At 41.2% G+C, this 18,206-nt stretch overlaps 1 protein-coding gene across 1 annotated transcript in view; it reads left to right on the top strand.

The window, feature by feature from the left end:
* The window catches only part of LOC132893086 (solute carrier family 12 member 2-like), a 63,785-nt gene that overhangs the window by 26,077 nt on the left and 19,502 nt on the right, over positions 1–18,206 (top strand). Inside the window, exons 9-18 of the mRNA XM_060931861.1 lie at positions 890–974; positions 1,068–1,219; positions 1,533–1,640; positions 10,868–10,991; positions 11,100–11,201; positions 11,525–11,680; positions 11,851–11,950; positions 12,058–12,169; positions 12,278–12,418; positions 18,019–18,125. Of these exons, the coding sequence (XP_060787844.1) occupies positions 890–974; positions 1,068–1,219; positions 1,533–1,640; positions 10,868–10,991; positions 11,100–11,201; positions 11,525–11,680; positions 11,851–11,950; positions 12,058–12,169; positions 12,278–12,418; positions 18,019–18,125 (1,187 nt within the window). The remainder of the gene's footprint in view (positions 1–889; positions 975–1,067; positions 1,220–1,532; positions 1,641–10,867; positions 10,992–11,099; positions 11,202–11,524; positions 11,681–11,850; positions 11,951–12,057; positions 12,170–12,277; positions 12,419–18,018; positions 18,126–18,206) is intronic.

The raw sequence follows: 18,206 nt of genomic DNA, 5'->3' as shown, positions 1-18,206 counted from the left end.
AGAGGTAGGCCGACAAACGCTGCTCTAAGGCACCCACCTACCGGGTGGGGCAGCGAGTCATGCTCTCCACACGCCATCTGCCACTCAGAACCGTCTCCCGTAAGCTGGCCCCCAGATATCTAGGACCCTTCCTCATCAGCAAGGTAATCAATCCATGTTCTGTCAGACTGGCATTACGACTCACCATGCGACGTATTCACCCCACTTTCCAGGTGTCACAGCTTAAACCTCTGATCTCTAGTTCTACACGGTCAAAAAGCTGCTGAAGGTGTGGCGATGAGGCAGAGGACTCCAGTACCTGGTGGACTGGGAAGGTTACGGTCCCGAGGAGAGAAGTTGGGTCCCTGCCAGGTTCATCTTGGACCCAACCCTCATCTCTGACTTCCACCGGCAATACCCCGATGCTCTTCCTAAAGCACCTGGAGGCACTCGTTGAATGGGGGGGGTACTGTGATGCTCCGCCCCAGACATCCACTCCGGAGATTACGGTTCTCCCACATCAGTGCTGATCCAGATTTGGGATGGGAATTCCATCCTGCCTGCTTTCCCATTCAGCAAGCGCTCACCTGAACTCACTTCCTGGTTTTCACCGCTGCATATTTAAAGGCCATTCTCAGACTCTGGTTTTGCCAGAATGTCTCGTTTGCTAGCCGTTTCTGTGCCTCTATTGCATCTCATGGTTTTTTGCTCTAGCTATTTTTCTGTTGTGCTGATCAGATGTAGCCAGCAAGTTTTTGCTTTTAAAATTCATTAACTCAACTATGAATAACAAAACAGACAGGCTATCACTACCAAAAATTTGTCAGGGATTGCAATCTATATCAAAATTAGAATTCTACCACCACTGTGTGTAGCCTGATTTTAACATAGTATTGTTGTGTCTCTTTAGGATCCACAGTCTGCCATTCCAAAAGGAACCTTACTGGCTATTCTCATTACAGGGCTTGTTTATATTGCAGTTACTGTGTCTAATGGTAATAAATATTTGGATATTTATGGTCCTAATCTCTATTCTTTATCTAAAAAAACATTGTCAGATTTTGATCTTTGTTAATCTCTCTTTTGAGGTTCTTGCATAGTACGGGATGCAACGGGTGATGCTAATGACACCATCATGGGTTCTCTCGAGAATTGCACAGATGCAGCTTGTACACTTGGTTATGACTTCTCCATTTGCAAGGAAGGAGGCTGCAAGTATGGGTTACAGAATGACTTCCAGGTACAACCATTTCAAATCATATCCATTTTTCTACACCAATCAATTTCTAGAAAAGACTAAATATCTTATTGCTCCTGAATATAGGGATGATCATGTTTGCATGACCATGTTTGTTTAACACAAACTTCAAAAACCACTTGCTGTCTTGATGCAAGTTTCATGGACAATGCATGAGATGTGTATGGACAATGTTAGTGCTGAGTTTCTCTTTTATTGCAACCCTTAGAAATATGCAACACTCTTAGATATATACTGCTTATACCTAATCATTTATCTAATTACATGTTTTTTGTTATACTGTTGTTTTGGTTAGGTCATGAGCTTGGTGTCTGTTTTTGGACCACTTATTACTGCTGGAATCTTCTCTGCCACTCTCTCATCAGCTCTTGCATCTTTAGTCAGTGCTCCCAAAGTGTTTCAGGTGATATAATTCATTCTTCGTGTATAAACATACACCTGTAAATATATACACAATATTACTTAGGTGCATATTGTCTTGCCAAGAATACCTAGTTATTTGTTAGTTATGGTTCATTCATATTAACAGGCAGGTGAATGATGAGATGAGTGGTATCTCCTAGCAGCTACAACCTCTGAAATAAGCCTTGCCACTCCAACTTTGAAATTACGTCACACATTTCTCAGGTCTATCATTCTAGTTCACGTAGATCAAATACATTTACATTTATGGCATTTGGCAGACGCCCTTATCCAAAGCGACAGAAGTGCTTTGAAGTCTCTATCATTTAAATACATCCTTCACTAGTGAAGGGTCATGGACTAAGAACATCAGTCTAAAAACTCAGTTGAGGAAGTAATATAGTAAGAAAAGCACACAGAAAACATTTTTTTGTTGTTGTTTTCAATGAAAGTGCTAATTTAAGTATTTCAGGAAGATGTAGGTCTTTAGATGTCATTTGAAGACAGCCAGTGATTCAGTTGTTCAGACAGCTAGGGGCATTGTTGCAGTCGAGTCATTAAACCTCGAGTCCAAGTACAGTCTCAAGTCCCCAGTGTTCAAGTCCGAGTCATTAAAAAAAACTGAGTCAAGTCCGAGAACAAGACTCCAACCCCACCATTTGATGGTGGCTGTTTTAGCGCCATTAACATTAGTTTGTTCCTGAACATGACATATGAACAGGTGAATGTGCATTCTCTTTGTGAGGGAGTGCAAAGTATTCTGTCAGAGATGGTTGGGAGACAGATGTAAGTGCAGAAGGTGTGTTTATTAATACAAGTGAAGACAGGTAAACAGTTCAGAATGGCAGGCAAAATCATAAAACAGTGAAACAGGCAATAGGTCGAGTGAGGCACAAACAGGTTATCGTAGACCAGGCAGAATCAAAGACGAGAACCAGGAAATCAGGGATCAGGAAACCAAACAAGGAAATAACTCAGTAATGTGTCAGCAACGCAACTCAATACTTCACAAAGTGTGTTTTCAGTTTTTATATAGGTGCACTGATTGCGCCTTAATCCTGTGCAGGTGCAAGTCGTTTACAGTGCGTGTGCGAGAGTCCGCTTGGCACACGTGCTGTCTGGAACGTGCCCAAGAGTCTATCTGATGCACATGCCAAGGTGCACAGGTGTGACACACTTGCACGAAATTAGTACAAAATTAACATGGATATACAGTTAGGTCCATAAATATTTGGACAGAGGCAACATTTTTCTAATTTTGGTTCTGTACATTACCACAATGAATTTTGAACAAAACAATTCAGATGCAGTTGAAGTTCAGACTTTCAGCTTTAATTCAGTGAGTTGAACAAAATGATTGCATAAAAATGTGAGGAACTAAAAGCATTTTTAAACACAATCCCTTCATTTCAGGGGTTCAAAAGTAATTGGACAAATTAAATAATTGTAAATAAAATGTTCATTTCTAATACTTGGTTGAAAACCCTTTGTTGGCAATGACTGCCTGAAGTCTTGAACTCATGGACATCACCAGACGCTGTGTTTCCTCCTTTTTAATGCTCTGCCAGGCCTTTACTGCAGCGGTTTTCAGTTGCTGTTTGTTTGTGGGCCTTTCTGTCTGAAGTTTAGTCTTTAACAAGTGAAATGCATGCTCAATTGGGTTGAGATCAGGTGACTGACTTGGCCATTCAAGAATATTCCACTTCTTTGCTTTAATAAACTCCTGGGTTGCTTTGGCTTTATGTTTTGGGTCATTGTCCATCTGTATTATGAAACGCCAACCAATCAGTTTGGCTGCATTTGGCTGGATTTCAGCACATAGTATGTCTCTCAGAATTCATCCGGCTGCTTCTGTCCTGTGTCACATCATCAATAAACACTAGTGACCCAGTGCCACTGGCAGCCATGCATGCCCAAGCCATCACACTGCCTCCGCCGTGTTTTACAGATGAGGCGGTATGCTTTGGATCATGAGCTGTACCACGCCTTCGCCATACTTTTTTCTTTCCATCATTCTGGTAGAGGTTGATCTTGGTTTCATCTGTCCAAAGAATGTTCTTCCAGAACTGTGCTGGCTTTCTTAGATGTTTTTTTAGCAAAGTCCAATCTAGCCTTTTTATTCTTGAGGCTTATGAGTGGCTTGCACCGTGCAGTGAACCCTCTGTATTTACTTTCACACAGTCTTCTCTTTATGGTAGATTTGGATATTGATACGCCTACCTCCTGGAGAATGTTGTTCACTTGGTTGGCTGTTGTGAAGGGGTTTCTCTTCACCATGGAAATTATTCTGCGATCATCCACCACTGTTGTCTTGTCCAGGTCTTTTTGCATTGATGAGTTCACCAGTGCTTGCTTTCTTTCTCAGGATATACCAAACTGTAGATTTTGCCACTCCTAATATTGTAGCAATTTCTCGGATGGTTTTTTTCTGTTTTCACAGCTTAAGGATGGCTTGTTTCACCTGCATGAAGAGCTCCTTCGACCGCATGTTTTCTTCACAGTAAAATCTTCCAAATGCAAGCACCACACCTCAAATCAACTCCAGCCCTTTTATCTGCTTAACTGAGAATGACATAACGAAGGAATTGCCCACACCTGCCCATGAAATAGCCTTTGAGTCAATTGTCCAATTAATTTTGGTCCATTTAAAAACAGGGTGGCACATGCTAAGGAGCTGAAACTCCTAAACCCTTCATCCAATTTTAATGTGGATACCCTCAAATGAAAGCTGAAAGTCTGGACTTTATGTCCATGTCCATTATATAACTATAACTTGAATATGTTTCAGTAAACAGGTAAAAAAACTAAATTTGTGTCAGTGTCCAAATATATATGGACCTAACTGTAATTATCTTATGCCAAATTATTATGGCATGTTACAAAAAATGAAGGAAGAAAAATCAGTCCTTGTCTCCAATTTAGGAGTCCTGATGCAGTTAACGCACGAGCCCGAGTCCAAGTTTGAGTCATGAGTCCTTAAAGTTAGGGCATGAGTCGGACTCAAGTCCGAGTCCTGGACTTGAGTACTACAAGCCTGGCTAGGGGAAACATATTCTATCACCTAGGTGTCCAAACATAGAGTCTTGGTGCATGCCTTCCTTGCACCCTGAGAGATGGTGAGACCAATTGAACAGTGCTAGAGGATCAGAGGGAGTGTGGTGCAATGCGGGGTGTGATAAGAGCTTTAATGTAGGTGGGTGCTGGTCTGTTTTTGGTTTTGTAGGTGACCATTAGTGTTTTATATCTGATGTGGGCAGCTACAGGAAGCCAGTGAAGGGAGCGTAGCAATGGGGTGGTGTGGGAGAATTTGGGAAGGTTGAAAACAAGTCTTGCAGCTATATTCTGGCTTAGTTGCAGAGGTTGAATGGGGTTCATGGGGTCGATGAGCCAGGAGCAAGGTGCGGTAGTCCGGTATTGAAATGACAAGGGACTGAACAAGCACCTAAGTGGCCTGTGTGGATAGAAAAGTTATGCAGAGGGAGACCTACCAAGACTGAGTTGCAGTAGCATAGTCTCAAAATAAAAGGGCACTGAAAAGGCACCGAGTGGCCTCAGTAGTTAAAAATTGACAAATCCCTCTCATGTTGTAAAGGAGAAATCAGTATGAACATGTCAGATTAGCAGTGTGAGAGGAAAAGGATAGTTGATTGTCCATGGTTACCCCAAAGTTGCATATAGTAACATCTGAGAGTTGTCCAGGGAGATCACAAAATCCAGATGTGGGTGTGAATCACCTGGGATGAACAGCAATTCAGTTTTTCTGGAAAGACATTTCAGTGGATAGGCTGCCAACCATGATGAAATGTCTGCCAGACATGCTGAGATCTGAGTGGAAACATGAGTGTCTGAGGGAAGGAAGGAGAGCGTGAGTGGTATGAAATCCCATGTGAGGATATGCCCTCCCCAAGAGATCGAGAGTAGAGGGAGAACAGAAGAGGACAAGTACCGAGCCTTGTGGGACACCAGTGGAGATTCTGCATTGGGCAGACGTGGATCCCCTCCATGTCATCTGATATGACCAGCCCTTCAGGTAGGAAGCAAACAATTGCCATGCTGTTCCACAAATTCCAACACTCATGAGGATGGACAAGAGACTCGTGGTTGACTGTGTCAAATGCTGCTGAAAGGTCGAGGAGGATGAGGACTGATGACAGATCTAGCAACATCAGCATCAAGTAATAACACTTGTTGCATTGTACATACTAGTGCATCTCAAAAAATTAGAATATTGTGAAAAAGTTCAAGATTTTCCATCAGTTATTTAAGAAAGTGAAAATGTTATATATTATAGACTCATTACACATAAGCTAAAATGTTTCAAGCATTTTTCTATTTTAATTTTAATCAGTATGGCATACAGTACAAAAACATAAAAAAAATCTCAAAATATTAGAATATTTCATTTCGAGTTTGAGTAAAACAGTATGAACACAGTGTATCTCTCAGTCTAGTTCAGTACACACAACCACAATCATGGGGAAGACTGCTGACTTGACTGTTGTCCAGAAGATGATCACTGATGCCCTCCACAAGGAGGATAAGCCACAAAAGGTCATTGCTGAAAATGGTGGCTGGAAAAGGTGCACAAGCAACAGGGATGGCTGCAGTCTTGAGAGGATTGTCAAGAAAAGTTGATTCAAGAACTTGGGAGAGCTTCACAAGGAGTGGACTGAGGCTGGTGTCAGTGTATCAAGACCCATCACAAACAGACATCTTCAAGAAAGAGGATACAACTTTTGCATTCCTAATATCAAGCTACTCCTGAGCCAGAGACAATATCAGAAGTGTCTTATCTGGGCTAAGGAGAGAAAGAAATGGACTGTTGCTCAGTGGTCCAAAGTCCTCTTTTCAGATGAAAGTACATTTTGCATTTAATTTGGAAATCACGGTTCTAGAGGAAGAGTGGAGAGGCACAGAATCCAAGGTGTTTGAAGCCCAGTGTGAAGTTTCCACAGTCTATGATGATTTGGGGTGCCATGTCATCTGCTGATGTTGGTCCACTGTATTTTATCAAGTCCAAAGTCAACACAGCCATCTACCAGGAGATTTTAGAGCACTTCATGCTTCCATCTGCTGACAAGCTTTTTGGAGATCCTGATTTCCTTTTCCAGCAGGACTTAGCACCTACCCACAGTGCCAAAACTACTACCAAATGTTTTGCTGACCATGATATTACTGTGTTTGATTGGCCAGCCAACTTGCCTGACCTGAACCCCATAGAGCAGTGGTTCTCAACCGGGGGGGCGCGCCCCCCTGGTGGGGCGCGGAGGTACTCCAGGGGGGTCGCGAGTAGGCTTCATGTATGGAGGAAAAAAAAATCTGGGGCTAACAGGCTATAGTAGCTAAGCAGATGCAACACATTTACCCATGTCAAAATGCAGGACATTGGACTATTACATACAAATCAATACTATTATAAAATCTATCATCAATCTATCATAAAATCTTGTGTGTAGGTTATTTTAAGCCCGTGACGCGAACATGATGCAACGTCACATGAGTGAGTCTGCATACCATGGCCACCGTGTGAGTGCTTGCCACACACACACTAGTCTGGTTTCTTGCCGAGTTAACTCGTGCCGACTCTCGCTAGTCTACTATCATCAATCCATCGATACAGCGCAAAACCCAAACAGTCTTTTTAAAGACTACTACCCCACACTGTATTTTTGCTTTCCCCATTTCAGCTCTACCCAAATAATTTGTTGTTTTTGTTGTTTTCTTACTGCTAGTCTACTATGGATAATGCTACTACTGCTGCTACTGCTACTACTACTACTAATAATAATAATCTAGCCCAGGGCTATCTATCTATCTATCTATCTATCTATCTATCTATCTATCTATCTATCTATCTATCTGTCGATATAAGGTGCTGTAGGTCGGGTGGCGTCACTGCGGGTGAGTGTGTTTGGGTGGGGGGATGGGGGCGGGGTGAGAAGAGGGGCCCCCAACTGCAATGAACCAGCTTTGGTGGGGCCCAGGTTGCAAAAGGTTGAGAACCCCTGCCATAGAGAATCTATGGGGTATTGTCAAGAGGAAGATGAGAAACACCCGACCCAAAAATACAGATACGCTGAAGGCCACTATCAAAGCAACCTGGGCTTCAATAACACCTCAGCAGTGCCACAGACTGATCACCTCCATGCCACACCGCATTGATGCAGTAATTCATGGTAAAGGAGCCCCAACCAAGTATTGAGTGTATAAATGAATATACTTTTCAGAAGTTGGACATTTCTGTATTGTAAATCCTTTTTTGATTGATCTTAGGGAATATTCTAATAATTTGAGATACTGGATTTCTGATTTTCATGAGCTATAAGCCATAATCATCAAAATTAAAACAAAAAATGCTTTAAATATTTCACTTTACATGTAATGAATATAGAATATATGAAAGTTTACCTTTTTGAATTAAATTATGAAAAAAGGAACTTTTTCATGGTATTCTAATTTTTTGAGATGCACTAGTATAGTATTTTGACCAAATTGCTTGAAATGTTAAACTACAGAGTAACTATATGAAATTAGTAAAGTAATGGTATTCAAATCAAATCAAATCAAGTTTATTTGTATAGCGCTTTTAACAATAAACATTGTCGCAAAGCAGCTTTACAGAATTTGAACGACTTAAAACATGAGCTAATTTTATCCCTAATCTATCCCCAATGAGCAAGCCTGTGGCGACAGTGGCAAGGAAAAACTCCCTCAGACGACATGAGGAAGAAACCTCGAGAGGAACCAGACTCAAAAGGGAACCCATCCTCATTTGGGCAACAACAGACAGCCTGACTATAATATTAACAGTTTTAACAGGTATAACCCTCAACTGTCCTCATGGGGCCGTCCTTCACAGGAGCGGTGCGATAAAACTCCGACCAGACACAGGGCACCAGGATGGATCAAGCAGGTCCGAGGGGCAGAAGAGGCCAGCATCTCAATTCCAGGATCAACATGTAACTCAGAGGGACAGATTGGGGGGGGAAGAGAGAGAGAAAGAAAACACAGGTTGTTAGGTATGCCCTAAAAATGACAAGTATTAAATCTGTGTGGTAGGCTCGCAGAGACTAGTCTTTACATCAGGCATAACACACAACAATGGCATGTTAATATGGTAAAAAAATATCATGACCCTGCTCTGGCTGGATGCTTGATTGGGTGATGGGAGCACACTCCTCAGCAATGATGAGATGCAGATGGGACCCTTAGGGCTGGCCAAGACAATTCAGTTACATTTCACCGGGTCTGGGACATGCGACAGAATGTCTGACGGCCGATTCCCTGCAGGCTACGATAGCCAGTCGAGGTCTCCACCCTCTCCACCAAAAGATTTCCTGTTGACTCCATGTAACTCAGAGGGACAGATTTGGGGTGGGGGGGAGGGAAAGAAAACACAAGTTGTTAGGTATGCCCAATGTCACCTGAATAAGTAGGAGCAGTATACATATTGCACCGAGTACAAGCAGGGACTCCGGCAACTAACTATGACAGCATAACTAAAAGGAGAGAGCCAGAAGGTAACACAGGCATGAGGGAGCCCCGGGATATAAAGCAGCCAGCCACTACACCGTCAACAAACTCGAGTGAGCAAGCGAGTGGGGACTGACAGCATCCATACATCCCAGTTTACCAAAACACTCTATGTCTGAGGACCCTCCAGATCTACTCCTTTACCTCATAAACACCATTAACAAAAGGCTTGACTAAACAGATATGTTTTCAGCCTAGACTTAAATGCTGAGACTGTGTCTGATTTCCGAATATTACTTGGAAGGCTGTTCCATAACTGTGGGGCTTTGTAAGAAAAGGCTCTGCCCCCTGATGTAGCCTTCACTATACGAGGTACCAGCAGATAGCCTGCACCTTTTGATCTAAGTAGGCGTGGCAGGTCATAGAGGAACAGAAGTTCACTCGGGTACTGTGGTGCGAGACCATTTAGTGCTTTAAAGGTCAATAGTAGTATTTTATAACCAATACGAAATTTGATTGGGAGCCAATGCAGTGTGGATAAGACAGGCGTGATGTGGTCATATTTTCTAGTTCTAGTAAGGACTCTTGCTGCTGCATTTTGAACTAACTGGAGCTTGTTTATGCACTTATTGGAACATCCATACAGTAAGGCATTACAATAATCCAACCTGGAGGTAACGAAAGCATGGACTAGTTTTTCTGCATCATGCAATGACATTAAATTTCTTATCTTTGCAATATTTCTGAGATGAAAGAAAGCTATCCGGGTGATGTTATCAATGTGAGTTTCGAATGAAAGACTGGGGTCAATAATCACTCCGAGGTCTTTTACTGCTGCACGTGAAGAAACAGAAAGGCCATCCAGAGTCACTGTGTAATCAGAAAACTTACTTCTAGCTGTATGTGGTCCTAGCACAAGTACTTCAGTCTTTTCAGAGTTAAGCAGAAGGAAATTAATAAGCATCCAGTGTCTAATGTCCTTAACACATTCCTCAATTCTATTAAGCTGGTGTCTCTCATCAGGTTTTGCAGAGACATACAACTGTGTGTCATCAGCATTATTATGTCCATCCATCCGTTATCTGTAACTGCTTATCCTATGCAAGGTGCAAGCTGGAGCCTGTAATAGTATTATGTGAACATTCATTTTGTGGCAGGCAACAAATTAGCTTCGAACATCTCATCTCTCTCATCTCATTATCTCTAGCCGCTTTATCCTTCTACAGGGTCGCAGGCAAGCTGGAGCCTATCCCAGCTGACTACGGGCGAAAGGCGGGGTACACCCTGGACAAGTCGCCAGGTCATCACAGGGCTGACACATAGACACAGACAACCACTCACACTCACATTCACACCTACGGTCAATTTAGAGTCACCAGTCAACCTAACCTGCATGTCTTTGGACTGTGGGGGAAACCGGAGCACCCAGAGGAAACCCACGCGGACACGGGGAGAACATGCAAACTCCGCACAGAAAGGCCCTCGCCGGCCCCGGGGCTCGAACCCAGGACCTTCTTGCTGTGAGGCGACAGCGCTAACCACTACACTACCGTGCCGCCCTAGCTTCGAACAAATTCTGCAAATACAATTATGTCCCATGCCTAATTAGATGGTGTCATGAAGTAGTTTGCTTTTCCCCAGCTTTCCAGCCAAGTTTAAAAATTTGGATGCACCCCGGATAAGAGGAAGGTTTTGTCAATAAAGTCTTCCTGATTTTATTTAATTAAGATTATGGATTTGTATGTGTCCTTGTAGGCTTTGTGTAAGGATAACATCTACCCAGGCTTACGGGTTTTTGCTAAAGGCTATGGCAAGAACAATGAACCTCTGCGTGGCTATGTTCTAACTTTCATCATTGGTCTGGCTTTTATACTAATTGGTAAGTTTATCGCATACGTTGTTCTAATTTTATTGATTGTTTTAAGATTCTTAACGTTATTTGATCTGACTTTTTTTATTACTACTGTTTTTTGTTTGTTTGTTTTAGCTGAGCTAAATGTTATTGCTCCCATCATTTCCAACTTTTTCTTGGCCTCTTATGCCTTGATCAATTTCTCTGTCTTCCATGCATCGTTGGCTAACTCTCCAGGTGGGTGAAGTAAAGCAAATTTGCTAGAAGGATAGCTTCCTTAACTCCTAAGCAGTTGCAATTGCATAGGTGTTCTAGGATTAGTGTGGGTTAATAATTAGTTAATAGTATGTGATATGTATGTAGTCTTTTGGCATTAAGGCCCATGTTGCAGCACATGTCCAAAAAATTCTGATTGGGGTTTAAACAGACAAGAAGTATTGAATAGTGAAAAATATTCTGTTTTATACACATTTATTTTGTTACTCTTAATGTGCACCACTTATTTTATTATGGTTGTGTCTGACTTCTGTATTTTTTTACCCTTAACATAAACCAATCAGGATGGCGTCCAAGTTTTAAATACTACAATAAGTGGGTATCACTGGCGGGAGCTGTGCTGTGCTGTGTGGTTATGTTTGTAATCAACTGGTGGGCTGCCCTCTTTACCAACGTCATCGTTCTGGCACTCTACATTTATGTCAGCTACAAGAAACCAGGTATTCCCCTTGCTTTTAGTGGGCATTAGGAAGTCATTATACAGAAGCTATGAAATGTATGCAATTTACTCTTTTAAATATTTCATTAGTGAATTGGTTAAAATATTGATTTATGTATGCTAAAATTGGATAACAGTCAGATATTGAAATTGAGGCTTTCACCACCATAGATGTAAACTGGGGCTCATCCACTCAAGCTCTCATGTATAACCAAGCACTGTCACACTGTCTGCATCTCACTGGTGTAGAAGATCATATCAAGAACTTCAGGTGATCATATTCTGAAATATGTTGAATTTTTGAAACCTGTATCCTGTTTGTGATTACTACTTTTGTTTAAGGACACAACAGTTATGTTTTCATAAATTTTACCATAGACCTCAATGTCTTCTAATGATTGGTGCCCCAAATGCAAGACCAGCACTACTTCACCTAGTACATGCATTCACCAAAAACATGGGCCTAATGATCTGTGGCCATGTTCGTATGGTAGGCACCAAAAGCACAAATTGTTACTGTTGAAGTTTCAAGCTTTTTCAGATATACTAAAAAAAAAAAAGATACAAAATATGATTTCTTACTTTTGTTTCTCTTAAGGCTTCCCGAAGGCCAAACCACAAAGAGATGATGAATGACCAAGTGCGTTATCAACGCTGGCTTCTTAAGAAACAGATCAAGGCTTTTTATACTCCAGTGTTTGCGGAGGACCTCAGACATGGAGCCCAATATCTATTACAAGTACAGTTTTACATTAATTTGTTGGGTCCTGGTGAGATTAAAAATGTTATGACTGAACATCTCTGAATTTAATCACTGTCCTCAAGCACTAGACATTTAAAATTCTGACTACTAAAAATAACTATTTACTGGGTAATTATTAAGCACTTTTGTGAGGGTTGCTGGAGGTGTGGTGAATTAGGACCCAAAAGCAGAACACGCACACAGACAGTAATCGAAGAAGCGTAGTAGGTTTAATCCAGAAAGAGGCGTGGCAAAAATGTAAACAAACTTGATTAACAATAATGGAAATAGTCCAAGTGTGTGTATATATATATATATATATATATATATATATATATATATAAAAAAAAAAAAGTGAAACTTGACTTGGGGAAAATGAGGCAGGCAAAGACATGAAAAAACGCTTGGAGGAAAACCCATGAAAAACTCGAGGCAAAAAAAAAAAAAACAGCTAGAGTCTACACCAGAGGTGGGACCAAGTCATTGCTTTGCAAGTCCCGAGTAAAGTCCAAAGTCAAGACTGACAAGTCTCAAGTCAAGTCCTAAGTCCAGCAGTTTGAGTTGAGTCCTTTTAACCACAGAGTAATAATATTTACATAGATCATGTATGCTTTTAAATTCTGTATTTATTTATTAAAAAACAAGTGCGATTTGAAATTGCAGGAAAAAAATAAAATAAGTGTTGACATTGCACTATTAACCAGTCATTAACATTTAACTCCTTTTGTAAGAACATTCTTCATTTTAAACACATTTGAAAAGTGTGCAACTGTAATTTGTACAAAAGTGCTAACATTGTATTTCCATGACATATTGCATTTCAACTACTAGTGCATCTCAAAAAATTTGAATATTGTGAAAAAGTTCAATATTTTCCATCAGTTATTTAAGAAAGTGAAAATGTTATACATTATAGACTCATTACACAAACTAAAATGTTTCAAGCATTTTTCTATTTTAATCAGTATGGCATACAGTACAAAAACAAAAACCCTCAAAACATTAGAATATTTCATTTTGAGTAAAACAGTATGAACACAGTACATCTCTTGGTCTAGTTCAGTACACACAACCACAATCATGGGGAAGACTGCTGACTTGACTGTTGTCCAGAAGATGATCACTGATGCCCTCCACAAGGAGGGTAAGCCACAAAAGGTCATTGCTGAAAAGGGTGGCTGGAAAAGGTACACAAGCAAGAGGGATGGCTGCAGACTTGAGAGGATTGTCAAGAAAAGTTGATTCAAGAACTTGGGAGAGCTTCACAAGGAGTGGACTGAGGCTGGTGTCAGTGTATCAAGACCCATCACGAACAGACATCTTCAAGAAAGGGGATACAACTTTTGCATTCCTAATATCAAGCTACTCCTGAGCCAGAGACAATGTCAGAAGTGTCTTATCTGGGCTAAGGAGAAAAAGAAATGGACTGTTGCTCAGTGGTCCAAAGTCCTCTTTTCAGATGAAAGTACATTTTGCATTTAATTTGGAAATCACGGTTCTAGAGTCTGGAGGAAGAGCGGAGAGGCACAGAATCCAAGGTGTTTGAAGCCCAGTGTGAAGTTTCCACAGTCTATGATGATTTGGGGTGCCATGTCATCTGCTGATGTTGGTCCACTGTATTTTATCAAGTCCAAAGTCAACACAGCCATCTACCAGGAGATTTTAGAGCACTTCATGCTTCCATCTGCTGACAAGCTTTTTGGAGATGCTGATTTCCTTTTCCAGCAGGACTTAGCACCTTCCCACAGTGCCAAAACTACTACCAAATGGTTTGCTGACCATGATATTACTGTGTTTGATTGGCCAGCCAACTTGCCTGACCTGAACCCCATAAAGAATCTATGGGGTATTGTCAAGAGGAAGATGAGAAACACCCTACCCAAAAATACAGATACGCTGAAGGCCACTATCAAAGCAACCTGGGCTTCAATAACACCTCAGCAGTGCCATAGACTGATCACCTCCATGCCACACCGCATTGATACAGTAATTCATGGTAAAGGAGCCCCAACCAAGTATTGAGTGTATAAATGAATATACTTTTTAGAAGTTGGACGTTTCTATATTGTAAATCCTTTTGTGATTGATCTTAGGGAATATTCTAATAATTTGAGATACTGGATTTCTGATTTTCATGAGCTATAAGCCATAATCATCAAAATTAAAACAAAAAAGGCTTTAAATATTTCACTTTACATGTAATGAATATAGAATATGAAAGTTTACCTTTTTGAATTAAATTATGAAAAAAGGAACTTTTTCATGGTATTCTAATTTTTTTGAGATGCACTAGTAGTTCCACAGCAGTTTGTCCTGTCCTTCTCATCTCATAGTGTGTGTGTGTGTGTGTGTGTGTGTGTGTACACGTACATGTGAGAAACAAATACATGAGCATAATGAACAGGGTTGTGCTTTTTATGTCAGAGCCCTATGCTGCATTGCATTTGCAAAAGACCAAATTGGCCAAAAGTCTAGTCAGTCATTTGTGCACGATGGGGACGTAGTATGATGCCACCATGGCTGAAAACTCGCTCCACTGGAGCACTGGAGGCAGGCACTGCCAAGACTCTGATGGCCACTCGGAACAGTGAAGGAAGAGTCTTCATGTTCAATGCCCAGAACAAAAGGGCATTCTGTCCTTCGGCTAAGTCAAGGTAGTGACTTAGCTGTAGTGATGGAGTAGTCCCAACATCCTTCTTCTGCCTCTTATGGTATGCAGCAAACAGCCCTTCTCTGAGGTCCTCTCACTCTTCATCAACAAAAGGCACAGGTTGCTCAGTCTCTGCAGCATCTTGCAGGATCAATTCTGGCAAAACATGTAAAAACAATAGCAGAAACAATAGAGTTCTTATTACCATTTATGTTGGTGATGCAGTGTGTTAGACTGAAATACTACAGAACACTTTATTGTTGCAGTCAATTAGATCAGATTATGAGGGGAAAAAAGTTACATTAGACTCAGTAACATTTACCTTTAACTCGTGCCACCTCTGCCTTGATGTCACAATTGACCACCACATGGGACCCCACCCACAACAGAGAAAAGGCTGGATCCAAGGCAGCTGCTTTGAGGTAGACTGGATCTGAAAAGGGAGCAGTGACCCCATCTTGTGTCCTGGCCATTTTCATGTTGATGAAGATTCCAAGAAATCATCTGTTCAGGGATGCCTGGAGATTTCTGACCAGGCTGCTCAGGAAACAGACTTGAGGCTTCAGCTTCTCAAGGTGGTGGTTGAGGGACAAGACGGATGGAACAACAGCACTGATTGTGATGACCACCTCCCCTTGTGTCAAATCAGTTGCTTCTTCAAATGGCTTCAAGATGCCCAACTCCTTCAACAGATTCCACTCCCTGTGCCCAGCCTTTTCTAGAACAGCACAGAGCTTTAGATGATTGCACTGGAGAACTGCCTTCACTTGCCTCAGTGTTGAGTTCCATCTTGTGTTAACTGCAGCAGGGATGCCTTTCTGTTCCCCAAATTCAGCATCAAACACATCTTTGAATGTTGTGCTTGTGTGCAGCAGTGAGCTGAGTGTTGATAACTTTGAAAGAGGAGATACCACTTTTGTTTCTTTCAAACCATCTCCCACTACCAGCTGAAGTGTGCAAAACACTGCAAGCGCTGTTTCTTTGCCATAGCAGCATCTAATGTTTGCTGATCCTCCAGGGTTAAGTCACACCAGAGCTCAGGGTCATCGAGATTATCTCCATCATCGTCATCCTCTTGTTCACTGGGGAAGCACACAGTGAACGCTTTTCACATGTTAGCAGCATTATCACTAAAGTTAGTCCAGTTTATCTTTCATATTGTATTCATCACATATTGACTCAAATTGGTCACAGATTCTTTCAGCTGTGTGTGAGCCTTTGAAGCAGTCACAGGCCAAGAGATTGGACTTCAGCTGTATCCTCTCTGCCTCTTCCTCTATCCAGTGCACAGTGACACCCAGGAATCCCCTCATCATTTGGTCAGACCAAATGTCCACAGTGACTGAAACATGGTCAGTGTTGCTCAATTGAGTTTTTAATTTTGAACATCTCTCTTCAGCAAGGTTCTCCGTTTTTGATGCCAGTGTTCTGCGACACACTGGGGGTGTACTTGCTGTCAAGTACTGTCAGAAAGTGCCTAAAACTCTCTTGTTTTCCACAATAGACAGGGGCAAGTTGCAATCAATAATCAGGTCGAACACTATTGCATTGGTGATAGCTTTCTGCTGTGGATGACTCATGCTGTAATGCCCGACACGATTATCCAGGAATTGCGAGATTGAAGGCTGTTGTGGTTCATTTGTGATGCTTTTGTTCATCTGGTATTCTTCAAATCTGTAAGAGGTAAGCATATTAGATGTCAGAAAATCCCTTATAGCCACAAATGAATTGTATTGAAACTACTCTTTACTCATATTAATATCAATCTTAACATTGCGTTATGAATTGTATGTCTTTGTAGGTGGCTAAAATACGCGTTGCTGCTGACCACCGTCTACTGTGTGTGATACTGTACATTGACTAACATTATGTATAAGTACCTCATACAACCCCGCTTAAAAAAAAAATCACTTAAATGTATGAATAAAGGAATGAACTCGCAGTGGACGCAACAGATTACCATATTTGCAATGTAACGTTAACAGTGAGTTTACAGCCTCATTGATTTAACTACACAGCAAAGAAAAGTTGGCCAATAAACATTAGCTTTCATTCAGAACTTACCGTTCTTTGTGCAACTTCAAATATCGAACGAAGTTGGAAATTGTTGCGTCTCCGTCTGTAATCTTTGACCCGCATGTTTTGCATACTGCAATTCATTTTTTGTTGACCACCTCGTAGTTTTGATACCCGAACGAAACCATCCTTGATATCATTTTTTCTAACTGGCACGTTGTTTGACAGTCTCTCTTCATTGGTTGTCCTGTAATTTGATTGGATGTATGCTGTTGGATCAAAACAACGTGGATCTAATTTGATTGGATGTTGTGCCGACAGCAAATACACGCACAGAGGCACACATACACACAATGAAAGATGCGTTCCTTAATAACATACTTTTTAATCTTCGGGGTTTGGGGAAAGCAGCAAGTCTTGTCAAGTCAAAAGACTCAAGTCCAAGTGAAGTCAAGAGTCATTGATGTTAAAGTCCAAGTCGAGTTACAAGTCTCTTTGTTTTGTCGAGTCTAAAGCCGTCCAAGGCATGTAACTTAAGTCCACATCTCTGTTACATACGAGATGTTCTGGCACGGTCTGTGGCTGAGAACGGCGTTTAAAAAGGCAGCGGTGGTAATCAGGAAATGAATGCAGGTGAGCACTCACTGAACGGGGAAGCAGGCAGGATGGAATTCCCGTCCCGGATCCAGATCAGAGCTGACATGGAAGATCCGCAAACTCAGGAGCGGATGTTCGGGGCGGAGCATGACAACTTTATGAGCTGAGACAAGCATGTTAAAGCTTTTAAAAAAAAACCTTGCAGTATATAAGGTCCATAGAATCATGTTTATCAGCTGCTGCTTTTGTCTCAATCATCAATGATCAATTTGTGTATTTTAATATAAAACATCAGTTAATGATGAATGTGATTCAAGTTTGATTCTATTCTAAGGCTTCTGGTTTGGGTCGTCTAAAGCCAAACACAATGATACTTGGATTTAAAAACAACTGGAGGGATGGTGAAATGAAAGATGTGGAAATATATATAAGCACAATTCAGTAAGTAATTTCAGATATTCGTAATTAAATTTTTTAGTTTGATTTACTTTGGTTTGTTTCTTGGTGTTTAAATAAAATGTT

Source organism: Neoarius graeffei, chromosome 10 (genome assembly GCF_027579695.1).
Source record: "Neoarius graeffei isolate fNeoGra1 chromosome 10, fNeoGra1.pri, whole genome shotgun sequence".
Classification (NCBI taxonomy): domain Eukaryota; kingdom Metazoa; phylum Chordata; class Actinopteri; order Siluriformes; family Ariidae; genus Neoarius; species Neoarius graeffei.
The sequence above is the reverse complement of the archived record's forward strand: the minus strand, read 5'-3'. Positions and strand labels throughout refer to the sequence as shown.